The 17,500-nt window shown below is 36.6% G+C and overlaps 1 protein-coding gene across 1 annotated transcript in view; it reads left to right on the forward strand.

Moving 5' to 3' along the window:
- Window positions 1–17,500, forward strand: part of BLOC1S5 (biogenesis of lysosomal organelles complex 1 subunit 5) — a 46,925-nt gene that overhangs the window by 24,209 nt on the left and 5,216 nt on the right. The window contains exon 4 of the mRNA XM_073224448.1: window positions 5,739–5,797. Within this exon, the coding sequence (XP_073080549.1) occupies window positions 5,739–5,797 (59 nt within the window). The remainder of the gene's footprint in view (window positions 1–5,738; window positions 5,798–17,500) is intronic.

Genomic DNA, 17,500 nt, shown 5'->3' on the forward strand with positions numbered 1-17,500 from the left:
TTGCATTAAGTATATCATGCCATTGTCTTCTGGCTTGTAAGGTTTCTGTTGAGAAGTCTGATGATAGCCTGATCGGTTTTCCTTTGTAGGTGAACTTTATTCTATACTCTTTGGCTGCCTTTAATACTCTGTCCTTGTCTTTGATCTTTGCCATTTTTATTATTATATATCAGTGTTGTCCTCCTTGGGTCCCTTTTGTTGGGAGATCTGTGGGCTTCCGTGGTCTGAGCAACTACTTCCTCCGCCAGTTTGGGGAAGTTTTCAGCAATTAATTCTCCAAAGACACTTTCTATCCCTTTTTCTCTCTCTTTTTCTTCTGGTACCCCTATAATACAAATATTGTTCTGTTTGGATTGGTTACACAGTTCTCAATATTCTTTCATTCCTGGAGATCCTTTCATCTCTCTCTGCCTCAGCTTCTCTGTGTTCCTGTTTTCTGATTTCTATTCCGTTAACAGTCTCTTGCACCTCATCCAGTCTGCTCTTAAGTCCTTCCAGAGATTGTTTCATTTCTGTTATCTCTCTCCTGACTTCATCCCTTAGCTCTTGCATATTTCTCTTCAAGTCCATCAGCATGGTTATGACCTTTATTTTGAGTTCTTTTTCAGGAAGATTTGTTATATCTATCTCTCCAGGCCCTCTCTCTGGGGTTGTCTGAGTGATTCTTGACTGGACCAGATTCTTCTGCCTTTTCATGGCGATAAAGGTGGTTCTAGGCAGGTGGCTCATGTGTCAGCTGAGAGAATGAAGTCCCTTCCTGCTTGCTGGTTGCCTTGCCCTTCTCCGCTGCCTGTGTCGGTTACCTGCACACAGGGAGCAGTCTCTGGGTTAATTTCCTGAGCTGCTGTGGGTGGGACAGCCCTTGGGATAGCCAAGAGTCCTGCAGGGAGTGGCAGATGCATAGGGTGTGTTCTCCTATGAGAACAGTGCCCCTTCATGCCTTCCAGACCTTGCTCCGGCTTCCTCTGTCTGTGCTGGGCAGCCGCACGCTGGGAGGAGACTCTGTGGTTGCTGTGGGTGGGGTCGCTCTCCAGCTGCTCCACTGCTGTGGCAGGTCAGCTGGTTTCCTTGCAGCGCCGGCCTGGGGGAACAAATGGCAGGCTTCTTATCGCCATCAGGGGCTTTGGGGCTGGGTTACCTCCCAGGGGGTTGGGGCACCTGAAGTTCCTTAGGATTCCCAGGCGGCTGGGTTGAGTGTGCCAGGACTATTCCATCCAGCTGTTAAGCCCCTGTCCCTTTAAGACTTTCAAAAAGCGCTGCTTTTCTTTGGTCCCAGGGGAGCCAGCTGTGGGGACCCACTCGCAGTCTCCGTCTCGGATTTTACTTTTCCGTTTCTCTAATATCCAGTACACCATGCCATGTGTGTCCGTGCTCCCAGTGCAGATGACTAGGGCTGGTTATTAGCAGTCCTGTGCTTCTGCTCCCTCCCCACTCTGACTCCTCTCCTCCTGCCGGTGAGCTGGGGTGGGGGAAGCGCTCCGGTCCCACCGGGTCACGGCTTTGTATCTTACCCTTTTTGTGAGGTTTTGAGTTCTTGCAGATGGAGATGTAGCCTGGCTGTTGTACTGTATCTTGTGGTCTCTCTTTTAGGGATAGTTGTATTTGCTCTATTTTAAAAAATATATATGGTTTTGGGAGGAGATTTCTGCTGCCTTACTCACGCCTCCATCTTGTGCCTCCCTCCATGATGCACTCTTTTATTCCCTACCTTTTTCCTTTTCCTTTGCTTCCTTCTAGCTACAGTTATCTCCTTATTCTTCCTGTAATGTGCCAGGCACACTCCCACTTAGGGCCTTTGCACTCGCTGCCCCCTCTGAAATACTCTTTACTTAGATTTCTGTACAGTTCCCATTTCCTATAGGTCTCTCCTCACATGTTAACAGTGAGACTTCCCTTGGCTGCTCTGTAACATTCACGCCCCATCCTGGCATTTTCTAGTGCCCCTACCATGCTTTGTTTTTCTCCAGAGCATCTATCACCACCTGATATATTAAATATTTGTATGTTGTCTGTCTCCTTAACTGAAATATAAATTCCATGAGCTCAGGGACTCTGCTCTCTGCAGTATCCTTGGCCCTAGAACAGCGCCTGGCACATTGTATCCACTAGATAATTATGTGTTAATTAAAATGATTGAGTGAGAGTTCAGCCAACATCTGCTCCTAATACTAACCAAAATTATTTTCTTATGTATGTATTTGAGGTTTACAGATACATACCATAGCAGAATGAATTTGTTTCTCTTATGTGAGGACAGTTGGGACAATAACTGCTGTCTGTGGCACAGTTACTCCTCCATGTGGAACTAATATCCTCAAATAGAGAAAGTAATCTGTTAAATTCTTAACTTCTTAAAGTCAGTGTGATCTCCTAAAGCACTGAGATAACAGAAAAATAGCTTCTACTGAGTTAGGGATAATGTGATGTGGAAGTGATTGGAAAGTTTGGATAAATGGGACTTCTCTTGGAGTCTAATTGTGAGGAAAGGGAATTTCGGTATAGTCAGGTGATTTTCTAAATTTTAGAAAAGCAGATTTAAATTCAAAAAGTAAACTTTTTATTGTTTGGCTAAAGAATTTCAAAAGTAAATTTTCTCAAAGGGACTGACATTTCTACAAATGGATACTCTAACAACAAAGACAATCCTGAAAAAGAACAAAAGTGTGCTTTTTTGTCACATGTATTCCAATTAAATTTTTAAAGGATATAACAAATGACAAAATGAATGTCATAGTCCTGTAACTTTTTTTAGATTAAACCTAGAATGATCAGAAAATGATGAAGTTCCCAAAGACCACAAAATTTTTTTTTTTTTAAGTTATGTTCAGAGCCAGGAAAAAAAAAAAACAGGAAATGATAGAACTACTGCTTGGGAAAGATGATGTAATGTTAATATGCCACAGAAAGAAGGCAGATCTAATCAACTCCTATTTTGTTTAGTTTTCATCTTTTATGTTAGAACAAATAATGAGGAAACCTACTTTCAGTACTAAAATATTCAGATAAAACTAAAATGCATGGTTCCTTATAAAAGCATGACTCTTTAAAAGCAGAATGCTCCTCTTTACCATATTCTCACAGGGAGAGGCTTAACATTTTTCTGAAAGAGAAATTGCAGTCCCTGCCCTGTTATGGGACTTGTGACCTAGTTGGGACTAGGGTGGGGTGGGATAGGAAGACCGTAATTGTAAAACAGTTAGGGGAATCTCTTTACACAAACACAAGATCAAATTGGAGGATACACACAGATTTGATAAAGTAGTTTCAAATAAGAGAAAATCCTTGTAGGGAAAGGTTTAATCTGGGAAGGCTTTATGAAGGCAGTAAACCCTGACCTGAGCTTTTGGAACAACCTTTCAATTACAGGAAAGGGATAGGGAAGCACTTGAATTAGGGATAGTATAGTAAATAAGATAATAGCAACAATAACATTTCTTGATTGCTTGACTGTTGGGAAGATGTGCTCTAAATGGCTTTTATTATAAATTTGTAAATTACTTTTAAGCAGATTGTCTATATAATGTGTTACCCATTTAATTCTCAGTGTCCATTCTGAAGTCCTCTTAACAATTAGTTGTTGTGTTCATTTTACAAATGAGAACCTAAGGTGCTGAGAAAGTGGGAGTACCAGCAATAACAATACCCGTGAAGGAAATGTTCAGGGAATTTGACAATTGAAGGAACGAGCAGGCAAACTTAGCTAGGATTAGTTATACAGTAGTAAGTGCTCCACTCTAGATTTGGCCAAGGCTGACTCTTAGCCTGCACACTAAACAGTGAAGTGAAAACAATTGTGTATAGAAATAAAATGGATCTAGTAAATGAAGAGGTTTGAATAATTGATGGATTAAAACTAGTTTCATGGATGAAATCATAAGAGGAGTAGAGTGTTGAGGGTAAAAGTTAAGTCTTTATAGAGTCAGAGATCTGATTTAAAACCTTGCTTTCCATACCTATTAGTTGTATTATCTCCTTGAGTGACAGATATTTCATCTCTTTATGCCTGTTTTTTTATTAAGGTATCATTGATATAAACTCTTATGAAGATTTCTCAAGAAAAACAATGTGGTTATTAGATTCACCCTTATTATTGAGTCCCCCTCATACCCCATTGCAGTCACTGTCCATCAGTGTAGTAAGATGCGAGAGTCCCTATTTGTCTTCTCTGAGCTACCCTGTCTTCCCCGTGACACCATGTGCAACAGTCATGATACCCCACAATCCCCTCTCCCTCCCTCCCCACCCACCCTTCCCCACCACTCCCCTTTGGTAACCACTATTCCCTTCTTATAGTCTGTGAGTCTGCTCCTGTTTTGTTCCTTCAGTTTTGCTTCATTGTTATACTCCACAAATGAGGGAAATCATTTGGTATTTGTCTTTCTCTGCCTGACTTATTTCACTGAGCATAATAACCTCTACCTCCATATGTTGTTGCAAATGATAGGATTTGTTTTCTTCTTATGGCTGAATAATATTCCATTGTGTATATATATACACCACCTCTTTATTCATTCATCTACTGATGGATACTTAGGTTGCTTCCATGTCTTGGCTATTTGTAAATAGTGCTGCAATAAACATAGGGGTGCATCTGTCATTTTGAATCTGAGAAGTTGTATTCTTTGGGTAAATTCATAGGAGCGGAGTTTCCGGGTCAAATGGTATTTCTATTTTGAGTTTTTTGAGGAACCTCCATATTGCTTTCCACAATGGTTGAACTAATATACATTCCCACCAGCAGTGTACAAGGGTTCCCCTTTCTCCACATCCTCGCCAGCATATGTTGTTCCTAGTCTTTTCTTTGTTGGCCATCCTAACTGGTGTGAGATACCTCATTGTGGTTTTAGTTTGCATTTCCCTGACAATTAGAGATATGGAGCGTCTTTTCATGTGCCTGTTGGCCATCTGAATTTCTTCTTTGGAGAACTATCTGTTCATATCCTCTGCCCATTTTTTAATAGGGTTGTTTGCTTTTTGGGTGTTGAGGCATGTGAGTTCTTTATGTTTTGGAAGTTAACCCCTTGTCGTTTTATGCCTGGTTTTTACACATGCCAAAAATCTGTGAAATGGAATAGTGGTTCTCTCCTAATAGGAAAGTGGGATTAGTAGGAGTAGTACATAGAGAGTACTTAGCAAAGGTCTTGGCATATAGTAATACTCAAAATAACTATAATAATTACTAGCAGTTTTGATTCATTAGTAAGGAAAATGACTCAGTGAAAACAGTCCAGAGAAATTTGAATCTGACAGTGGCAGCCAAATTAGAATTAGAGAAGAGAGACAAGAAGAAAATGGAAAGTTAATGAAAAGTTCTAGGCATCAAGTACTACCTGCAGGAGAGTAGTATGACTGAGAAGGGAGAGGGAGCCAGTGAATCAGAGGGAGCCTGGAGAGTGATTCTGTAATCAGTCAGAATATAATGATAAATTTATCAGGTGTTTTATATCTTTTTAGAGAATTCTAAGGCCATTGTTGACAACTTGTCATTGGAATTTATATGTAAAAACCTGTTGCTTGCAACTCAGAGCTTGAGAATGATGGTGGTTCTAATTATGACATCCTGAATACATTAGCAAAGTTTCTTTTTTTCCTTCCAGCCACCATACCATGACCAAATAATATCAGCTTTTTGCATAGTCTCTTAAGATCTAGAATGATCCAAGTACTTTTTTTTCTAGGTGAGTCTCTCCTTGAGCAAGGGCTGCTGATTGAAAACCCGTTGTCTGTTTTTATTTCAGTGCAAGCAGCTACTGACTCAGTCTGTAGTCTCCAGCAGAGGGAGCAGGAACGAAAAAAGGTAAAAGTAAATAATTTAGATAATGGGCCCTTAACTGCAGACCTTCTATTATCATATTATCAGCAGTTGTTTTTGATAAAAGAAATTCTCCAAATGTTTCCTTTTATGCAGTGATTTAAAAAGATTTAAAAGTGGCTAATTTACTGAATATGTGTTGAGGGGGTATAAGCACATGGTTGTACCAATTGTTATAATTCAAATTGCAGATCTTTTTTTCCTTTTCAGTATTTTCATCTTTTCCCTGAAAAGTGGTATTTATCTCATGGAGGAGACAGAATAAGACTTTTACATGGAACAAAAAATACCCACTAGATTGGAAATACAAATCTTTCCTTTGAGCCTGCAGCGTTTAGTATATGGTGTATATTCAAGGAAAGGAAGCATTCATGCCTGTGGATGGGTTATTTAATAAGTAGTTGTAAGAGTGTGTTACTCATTTGCTGGGTAATAGTTTATTTGAATTATATCTTAACTAAATTTAGATGTGGGAAAATATAAGCATTTAAGTTCCTTTGATAATTTGGTGTTTCCACTTACAATTTTCAGGAAGTATTTTATAATTTATTGTTGCTCTAAACTAATAAGGACATGCTTATTAAGCAATGTTAACAATACTAAGTCATTCTGAATATAATGTCTTTTTGCGTGGATGTGTATCAGTAAGTGGTACTCTTTCCATTTCTCTGGAGTGTAATGATCCGTAATAATAGTTCAGATCTGCACAGTATAAGAATATAATGGAATGAGCCTTGCTAGAGTTTAAGCTTCTACACCCTTTGCTCAACCCTTAATGTCAGTATGAAGTTTAAATATTCAACAGTTTGATGAATCAAGCCTTAATGAAAGGACTTGACATTTAAGCCAGGTGGGAAGGCTGCCCAAGAGACGTAGGACCCCAGCAGGCTGGGACAGGAAGCAGGGCCATTGAGCTCATGGATAAAACATCCAGGCAAAGCCATAGGCAGGGACATTCTGTGTCAGTGTGGCGCTTGCCGTGTCCAGAGAACACTGCAAAGGCAGATGAACAGCATTATATGATTCATGTGAAGCAGCTTCGCAAACTATCACTCCAGACGGGAGGCAGCGTTTTTTCCCTGCCAGCTCCAGCACTGCTGTAGCGTGAGTCGGTCGCGCTGTGGGGAAGAGCTCCGCTGTGCTCTCTGGGAGCTGGTGAGTACTGGAGAATCTTGCCCATTTATGATTTTCTGAATTAGAAAATAACTGTCACATTGTTTAAAACAAAAAAGGCATCGAGAAATAATAAAGCCTTTAGAATATTTTAGTCTTAAATACATGCCTTATAGGTAACATGTCAGAAAATGTTACTAAACTATTTTTTTGTGAAATACTCATTAAAAATTAGTATTTTAGAATACTGAAATGTGTTTCACTAAGAATTGGTATGGGGGTCTATGCAACCTATGTTCATAAGCAGCCACCCTGATTTTCTTTTTTCAAAATAATTTAATAAAATTAACCAGCTTAGAGTCACACAAAGATACATTTTTCATACAGAACTCAGAAAAGTAAAAATTCTTCATATTCTTTCAGGAGATTAACCTTCAGTCTTTCTCTTTTAGTGCTGCTCTAGTTAGCAGATATTTGAAATATGTATCTTTAATGACTTTTTTAACTGCTGTGTCTGGCTTTTGCCAGAACTTCAACGTCTTAGAGATTTCAGACTACATATATATATGTGTGTGTATATATATGAGATATAGAGATTAAGTCTAATTTCTCATCTAGCAAATATTTACAAAGCAAAATTGACCTCTAGCTGCATGTTATAGTCTAACATTAATTGTTGCCCTTGGGCATACTATTGGCTACATTTTTTAATGGCTCTAAGAACAAAGAAGGATGGGAGTAGTAATGGAATAAAACAGACTATTGTCATTAATCATTACTTCTTTTATGTTAAGACAATTTGTGGAATTCTGTGGGAAGTAAATTATGATAAACGTCATTCATCCAAATCACATTTCCCACAATTGATATCTAAAAGTACATTCACAAGAACAATAAATGCACATTCCCCAGTTATTTGACATATGTCTTAAAAACTGCCCACTAGTACAAAGGTACATTTTGGGAGTTAGCATAGTGAAATGAAAGTACAACTAGCTTATAAAATTCACTGACTCTTAAAAATATGCCATCAAGGGTGATGAGCTGGTTAATATCTGTCAGTAGTTTAAACTTAGGTCCATATATAAAAGCTCATCAACTTCTGAAGCCATATTCAACCAGACTAGAGATAATGATAAGTAAACATGTCCTTGGATTCATCTTGTCTACAGATATTTATTAGATTTAGTTACGCCCCATATGATTTTTTTCATGAGGTCAGTGAGGTAGCGTGGCTTACACTTTGTTCTTGATTGAGTTGGAAAATAGGTCACTATTTAAAATCATTACCGACAGTTGTTACTCTGACACTTCTTATGGAAGTTAATACTTTCTAATTTGTCCAGTGAGGTGTATGCAAAAATTAATGGCATGTGTATTACTAACAGATGTTCCAAAGGGCCTTTTAAACCATTGTTGGCTTATTCAGAGTTTTCCCGTAGACCAAGATTTCTCGACCTCTGTAGTATTGACATTTTGGACCCCAGGTAGTTCTTCGCTGTGTGCTTTGTAGGACGTTAGTAGCATTGTTGGCCTCTGCCCACCAGATGCCAGTAGCATCTCTCCCCTGTGCTATGACAAATTTCTAGGGGACAAGAGCATCAAAATTGCCTCCCAGTTGAGAATCACGGACATATACTAGTACATGCAAAAATGTGTTTTTATTATGCATCCAGAGTTCATTTATAGACCTGGTTGTAGACATAGTTTGGCTTCAGGATTAACTGCTCTTTATTTACATTTATCTGTGATGGGATATATGTGAATCAGTTTATTATTATTTCTCTGTTGTGGAAAGAGACAAAATTAGTTATAACTAATTATTTTTGGTACACAGTTGTAGCTCAGCAAGAAATTTTCTCTTCATTTTTTATTCAAGTTCATGTTTTCTGATCTTAGCAAAACAAATGTATCCACTTAAGAATGCAATTGATTTCATTTAGAAACCTCTGAAATTTTTTTTAATCATGGTAAAATACACATAAAAGCTACCATTTTAATCATTCCTAAGTGTGCAATTCTGTGGCATTAAGTTCACATTGTTCTGCAGCAATGTGTTCTGCAATCTCCACCATCCATTTCTAGAACTTTTTCATCTTCTCCAACTGAAACTCTGTACCCAATAAATACTAACACCCCAATCGCCCCTCCCTTCACCCCAGCAGCCACCATTCTGCTTTCTGTCTTTAGAATTTGACTACTCTAGGTACATATTCTAAATGGAATCATATAATATTTATCTTTTTGTGATTAGTTTATTTCTTTAATGTGCTGTCTGTAAGGTTCATCTGTGTTGTAATATTTATCAGAATTTCATTCCTTTTTAAGGTTGACTAATACTCCATTGTATGTATACTCTGCATCTGGTATGTCCCTTCATCTCTGGGTGGATACTTGGGTTGCTTCCATCTTTTGGCTGTTGTGAGTAACACTGCTATTAACTTGAGTGTACAAAATCAGTTTTTTTGGGGTATACACTCAGAAGTGGAACTACTGATTCATACTGTAATTCTTCTGTCAATTTTGTGAGGAAGAGCCATACTGTTTTCCACAGTAGTTGTACCATTTTATATTCCCACCAGCAGTGCACAAGGGTTCTATTTTCTCCACTTCTTGCTAACATTGTTATGTTCTGTTTCTTTGATAGTAGCCATCCTAATAAGGTGTGAGATGGTATCTCATTTTTTTTTTTTTTTTGAGAGGGCATCTCTCATATTTATTGATCAAATGGTTGTTAACAACAATAAAATTCAGTATAGGGGGGTCAATGCTCAATGTACAATCATTAATCCATCTCAAGCCTAATTCTCGTCACTCTCCAATCTTCTGAAGCATAACGAACAAGTTCTTACATGGTGAACGAATTCTTACAGAGTGAATAAATTCTTACATGGTGAACAGTACAAGGGCAGTCATCACAGAAACTTTCGGTTTTGATCATGCAATATGACCTATAAACCATCAGGTCAAATATGAATATTCATTTGATTTTTGTACTTGATTTATATGTTGATCCCACATTTCTCCTATTATTATTATTATTTTTATTTTTAATAAAATGCTGAAGTGGTAGGTAGATGCAAGATAAAGGTAGAAAACATAGTTTAGTGCTGTAAGAAGGCAAATGTAGATGATCAGATGATCAGGTGTGTGCCTATGGACTAAGTATTAATCCAGGCTAGACAAGGGCAGCAAGACATCCACGGATGCAGAAGATTTCTCTCAAAGCAGGGGGGGTGAGGTTCTGAGCCTCACCTCTGTTGATCCCCAAATTCTCACCTGATGGCCCCCCTGCGACTGTGCCTGTCTTAGGTTGTTCCTCCCTTGAGGAATCTTACCCGTCTCTGGCTAACCAGTCATCTTCCGGGGCCATACAGGGAAATGTAAAGTTGGTAAGTGAGAGAGAAGCCATATTGTTTGCAAAGGTTAGCTTTTTACTTCTTTGCAGATTTATGCCCTGTGGCTTCTATGCCCAGCACTTGTCTCGAGGTATCTTTACCACCTGGAGGAATTATGATACTCGGTAAATTCGATATGAGGCACGAATTCTATTTAAAGTTTGTAATTAGGAAGGAAGAAGAAATCATTTTGTTTTTAATGTGCATTTCCTTAATGGTTAGTGATGTTGAGCATCTTTTCACATGCATATTGGCCTTACATATATCTTCTTTGCAGAAATGTTTGTTTAAGCCCTTTGCCCACTTTTTTAATCAAGTTGGGGTTTTTTTTGTTACTGTTGAGTTGTAGGAGTTCTTTATTTATTTTAGATATTAACCCCTTACCATATACATGATTTGCAAATATTTTCTCCCATTCTGTGGATTGCCTTTTCGTTATTGATAGTGTCCTTTGATACACAGACATTTTTAATTTTGATGAAGACCAATTGATGTAATTCACTTTTGTTGCCTGTGCTTTTGGTGTCATATCCAAGAAATCCTTGCCAAATCCAATGTCATAAAGCTTCTCTCCTGTTTTCATCAAAGAATTTTATAGTTTTAGGTTTTATGTTTAGGTCTTTGATCTATTTTGAGTTAGTTTTGTATATGATGCAAGGTGAGGATCCAATTTCATTTTTTTGCATATGGATACCCAGTTTTTCCAGCATTATTTGTTGGAAAGATTGTCATTTCACTTTTGAATGGTCACACCCTTATCAAATATCATTTGACCATATATACAAAGGTTTACTTCTGAGTTCTCTGTTCCATGCTGTTGGTCTATATATCTGTCTATATGCTAGCACTACAGAGTTTTGATTACAATAGCTTGTGGTAAGTTATCAAATCAGATAATGGGTTTTTTTCAATGTGGGTTTTTTATTATTCAGATAGGGTGAGGGCAGCAGATCAGGGAATGATTCATGGAAAGATAGTTTGTTCCTCACAGTTCCCAAGAGGAGGGGGCATGCCATTCCACTCAGGACCATATGGGGGAGCATCAGGGTTAGTCGGGAGGCAGAGTCAGAGGGGAAAACATGGACAGGAATTTTTGTTGTAGTTGCCTCAGGAAGGAACATGCGAGGCAGGGTAATAAGCAGGCTCAGGATGGGCTAGTTGGAATAATTTCAGCAGGCTCTGGGGCCTCGCGGCTGTCTCTAGTTGTCTGGTACCTGGCCCGGGGTAATTAAGGCAGGTGGACAGTAGCCCATAATATGAGAGACCAATGAAGAAAGTTGATTGGCATTTGGGCTCTGGATTGTTTATAAAAGGTACACTCACAGGAGGGTCATTTACTGTGTCTAGGAATAAGCCAGCCCTGGGAAGGACAATCTCTTCAGAGTCAGCAAGGCCCCAGATTTCAAAGCATCAGAAACACATGGTTATAGAGTGTGAGCCCCCCAACTTTGTTCTTTTTCAAGGTTGGTTTTGGCTGTTTGGTGTCACTTGAGATTTCATATGGATTTTAGGATGGATTCTCCTAATTCTGCAAAAAGCATCATTGGGATTTTAAGAGATTCCATAGAATATGTAGATCACTTTGGATAGTACTGACATATTAATATTAAGTGTTCTAACCCATGAACATGCAATGTCTTTCCTTTGATTTGTATCTTTAATTTCTTTCATCATTGTTTTTTAATTTTCAGTTTACAAGTTTTTTGCCAACTTGGTTAAATTTATTACTAAGTATTTTATTCTTTTTGATGTTATTGCAAATGTAATTGTTGTCTTAATTTCTTTTTTGGATTGTTCATTTCTAGTGTATAGAAACATAACTGGTTTTTGCGTGTTCATTTTGTATCCTGCAAATTTACTGAATTTATTAGCTCTAGACTTTTTTGTGTGGAGTCTTAGGGTTTCTGCTTGTAAGATCATTTGTCTGTGACCATAGATCATTTTGTTTCTTCATTTTCAATTTGGATGCCTTTTATTTTCTTGCCTAATCGCCCTGGCTGGATTTCCAATATTATGTTGAGTAGAAGTGACAAAGGCATGATCTTTGTCTTGTTCCTATTGTAGGGAAAGCTCTCTCAGTTTTTCATCATTGGGTATGATATTAGATGTGAGTTTTCACATATAGTCTTTATTATGTTGAGGTAGTTTCCTTCTATTACTAGTTTGTGGAGTGTTTTTATCATGTAAGGGTGTTGAATTTTGTCAAATGTGTTTTCTCTACCAATTGCGATGATAATGTGTTTTTTCCCTTCATTCTGTTGATGTGGTGTATTTAATTTTCATGTTTTTGAATTATCCTTATATTCCAGGAACAAATTCCACTTGATTATGGCAAATGATCCTTTTAATATGCTGTTGAACTCAGTTTGCTAGTATTTGGTTGAAGATTTTTTTATCAGTATTCATCATGTATATTAGTCTGCATTTCTCATCTTATAGTCTCTTTGGCTTTGGTATCAGCACAGTGCCAGCCTCATAGAGTGAGTTGGGATGTCTTCCCTCCTCTTCAATTTTTTGGGAGAGTTGAGAAGGATTAGTGTTAATTCTTTTCTAAATGTTTGGTAGAATTCACCAGTAAAGTCACCTGGTCCTTTTGTGATTTTTAATACTACATGTTTTCATATGATGTCTTAGTAGGAAAAACAAAAACTAGCCCTAAGTTAATTATACTTTTGTTTTTAAAGTTAATATGAGACCCACATACAAATTCCTAAGTAACCACAATGTGTGCTTCTAGACTTTTTTCTGCATATACAAGCATATTCAGTCAGTTTTCCTAAGGCTCCTATTACTTTTGAAATTGGAATGTAAAATTCTTGTTTTGTCATCTTTTAAAACATTGCCAATCCTGAGAGATGATAATGTAACATATTTGGCTTAAACAACATTATATAGTAGAAATGAACAGAAAACTGGGTTTTTACTCAATTCTTGCTGTGTGACCTTGGAAGGGTGTGGATTGGGGTAGTGTACTTACCATATTTGACACCTAGAATAGATCAGTTTTTAACACTACCCTAGAATCATTTTTAATAATAATTCTGATGTTAAGGAGTAATGATGAAGGGGAAAAAATAGTGTTTTTCTTTAACCTCATGTACATAATCATAAAATTAAAAACTTTAAGAAAAGTACTGTAACCAAAGAGGAAAAAAAGATTAATAATTTGAAGTACTTTTTTTAAAAAAAAGAAAAACCTTATATCTACATATTGGTCTTTCATACTAACAATAATAATATGGTTTGCTTTTGATCCTTATGCACATTTGTTAATGACATCATCAAATTTGATCTTTGCCTATTAAAATTAAATAAATAGTATAGACAGATTTATCAATTTATCTTGACTCATAGTTGACTAAATATAATTTTTATTATAATTTTGAGAAATTTATCTCACATGAAGCAACAAATACAGTTTGGTGAAATTTCAAACATAAGCATAAATTTAGAAGAGATTCATAAAAATCAAATTTAACAATAAATCCCAGAAATTGAAATGCTCTTATCTTTGGAAACTATTCTAGTGGCTCACAATGCCTTAAAGTATAAAAATTTTAAGTACAAATAAAAACATATACAAATTTAAGTACCAAAAATTCTAATGTACACTGATAGATTTGAACTAATTCAGGTTGTATTTCTGCAGTTGCTCTACCATCATTGTTTAAATGCAAGGATATTTAATTACCCAATGGTTGGAAGGGCTAAACTTCAAAAGAAAGCTACAGTGATTCTGAACTATTAGGAATTTGCTTTTGAAATGAACACTTGCAGCTGATCACCTTTATAACTGGGAGTCCTCTAAACTAACTTAAATCTAGAATAGTTTACTGAAAGATACAATAATAAAAATGTGTTAATTTGAAACATGTAATTAAAGTTCAGTAGTAACTTCAGCAGTTGTTTAGAACTTAGACTAAAGAAGGATTTTGGTTTAAGAGTACCTGGTCACAGACAGTGCTCTATATGGCCAGTTCCTGGTGATGAAAACAGTCTTTGAGTTGTTAGCTCTTTCAATTGTTACTACTGATTTAAATTCTGTGCAGTTAGTTTGCCCCTTTATTGTTTGCACCAGGTTATGTCACTGGTACATATTGTATCATTATTAAAAAAAAGAAATCTGCAGACCATCATATGTAATATGACTTCATTTGTTGTTATTAAAGAAATATGTTTGTATAAACATAGAAAAAAAATACGTGAAGGAACCCATTCAAACTATTAATAATACTAGGTAAAAGAATACCAGGGAAACTATTTGATATGTATGTGGGGGAAACTATAACTTCCTCTTATACTTGTATGAATGGTTTGAATATAACTATAGTGAGCTATATCATTGTTTTACAAATATATTTTAATTAGAGGAACCCTTATTTCAGACTAAATCTTACACAGAACCCCATTTATTGAACATGAAAGCAGAATTACTGAGTTGGAAGTAGTGATATGCATGGGTGATGATGGTTAGCTCAGTATTTATATTTTTCCTTATTTAGTTGTAAACAGGTTCATTAATATGTTAGGCTAAATCTTTGCATTTTGTAACTTCCTCATATATGAACTAGGATGCCTGCTAATGTGAGAAAGACTTCAGTGGAATTGAAGTATTGTGGCCCTCCATTCAGAGGTGGTATCTTTGCTGCTTCAGATTAAGCAACAGTTCAGCTCCTTGGCATTCTATTCTAGTGAAAGTTGTAGCTGGCTAAACTCTATTTCCTTACATTTTTAATATACCCTAAGATACAGATACCCTAAGATACAGATACACCCTAAGATAACCTTTACTCCCTTTGGCTTAGAATACTTTTCAACTTCCTCCTAAGTGATATGTAAGATATGGTTAATTTGGGATTTTTCTGACATACACAATAAAACCTCATCTAGTCATCTTAGAAAATGAATTGTTCCAGCTAGCCAGCTAGGTTTACCACAAAGCCAAAGTTGTTATCTTATCTATCTCAGTACTTTTATAACTTAAAAAATTTTGAATGGAAATCTTTAAAAACATATTCCAGACTTCTCTGGCTTTTTCAAAAATTTATGAAGTATTACAGGATGATTTTCTTCATGTGTTAGGAATTACTGAGAATATTTAATTTTACATTATGGTGAATATGGTGATGTCTTTAGAGAATTAGAAAGAAGGCGTGTTTCTCTATTCCAAGTGCCTTCACATACTGGTTTTCAGTTTTTGTATCTGTCTTCTCCTTTACTTGAGGGCTGGTGCCTATCATTTTTTACTATCTCATCTTTTTTTTTCTAATTTGTAATTTTTAATGTGATACAGCTTTGGAAACCAGTTAACCAATAACGTGATTAGAATTATGTGTAAAGTAAGATAGATTCAAAGTCAGAAGGGCTTTTCATGAATACTGCAATATTTGTAAATGGATTTTATGATATCTTTTTTTCTTCTAATAGTTTACATGTCTTACCATATAGTTCTCAACTAAGTTTTAGGTAGATGTTATCTCCAGGTAGCTGAGTTTATTTTTATCATTGTCAATACATGAATGTATAAGCTGACCCTCCTTTCTTCCTTTATTAATTGTCGTGAAGAATGCAAGATTGCATAGCACTTACTGTTATTAAAAGAGGGAGACAAAGAAAGGATAGATAAGGTAGAGTGACTTCAAGAACTTCATGATAAGAAAGCAAGGGTATGTTTTTAGTTGGGTCAAGGAGTAGCCAGCATTCAAATTTTCACCTGGACTATGAGGCCAAGAAGTGATGTGTCTTATGTAAAAAATCTACTTGGTTGTATGTATCTTCAGCCATAATATTCCAAAACTACAGATTTGAGATACTATGTCTGGCAACATCTTAAGGTCTTTTCTCATAGCGGAGGGGTAATTGGTGGAATTATCAAGGAGGATTGAATTGAATATGGGAAAGGGAAGGGAAGCTGTTACTTTTATTTGAATTTCCTGTATTGTTCCAAGAATCTATTATTAAAAATATTAAAATAAATGAACAGAAAACAAATTGGGGAGGATATAAAGTGGTTTGGTCTGCCTTCTAGAAACATTGCTTATGATTTGTATAGTAGTAAATATTATTATTGTATTTTATTAAGCACCACAGGCACTGAGCTAAGAACTTGACATGTATTATCTCTGGTCCTCTTAAATATTATTTATGAATGTCAAGTATTATTTTCCTCATTTTAAAGTTAAAGAAACTTTAACGCACTCAGGGTCACACATCTGCTAACAAGTGAATCGGAATTTGAAGTGAGGTTCATATGCCTCCCAGATCTTCATTTTCCTCCACTGAGCTGCCCCGCACAGAGGCGGGCTGCGGAACTGGGGCTGCTGCCTTGTGGGGTATGTTTTAAAAGAATACAAAGAATAATCTGTTAAACAGCATCTGAGCGTGCATGTTTAGTGTTCTCTGTACTTAATAAAAAGTAATTACATCTAAAGCAAGATACCATCTTGAGAAAATTTATTTGCATTTTTTTCTCTTTTTAATCTGACTATGGCTTTTCTCCTAGACTGTAATAGTTTTTGTAAAAGTTCCATGGAAAGAGTTTAATGAACTCTTAATGTTTTATTCATCTTTTGGAGAATTAAAACCTATAAGGCTGCAAAATTGGAAAGTAATGTTTTTTGAGTTTGTTTAACCTGTTTCCCAAATTTATTGGACCAGCAAACCCTCCCTGTCCCTCTCTGCCTGCCACTGTAATGCCTATTCAGATCTCGAGGGTCTGTGGGACATTCTTGAAGGAATGTTTGACTATAACTGAAACTTCAGACTCACGTCAGCCTCTTTTGAAAAGCCTGGTGCTGAGGAGCTTCAGATCAGACTGGAAGCAAGAGTTCTTGAAGTAGTTTTTTTTTTTTTTTGTCTCATGAAAGAGACTTTGAGCTACCTGTGGAAAACTTCCTCTGGGAAGATCTGATTTGCACTTCATGACAGAAAAGTCATAGATTGAGTCAGAAAGACCTACATTTGAATCTGCAACTTAATACCTGAATACTCTGGAGAAGTAAATTTAGTGTCCTTAAGCATTAATCTCTTATCTGTAAAATGAGAATACTATAGTCTTATAATAGGGAATTTTAGAAGTAGATAATGTGCATAACAGGCAGCACAAATATGCATTTCATAGATACTTAGACTTCTCATCATGACCCAGATGGGAGAGAAAATAGAGCAGCCAGGACAC

Source organism: Manis javanica, chromosome 16 (assembly GCF_040802235.1).
Source record: "Manis javanica isolate MJ-LG chromosome 16, MJ_LKY, whole genome shotgun sequence".
NCBI lineage: Eukaryota > Metazoa > Chordata > Mammalia > Pholidota > Manidae > Manis > Manis javanica.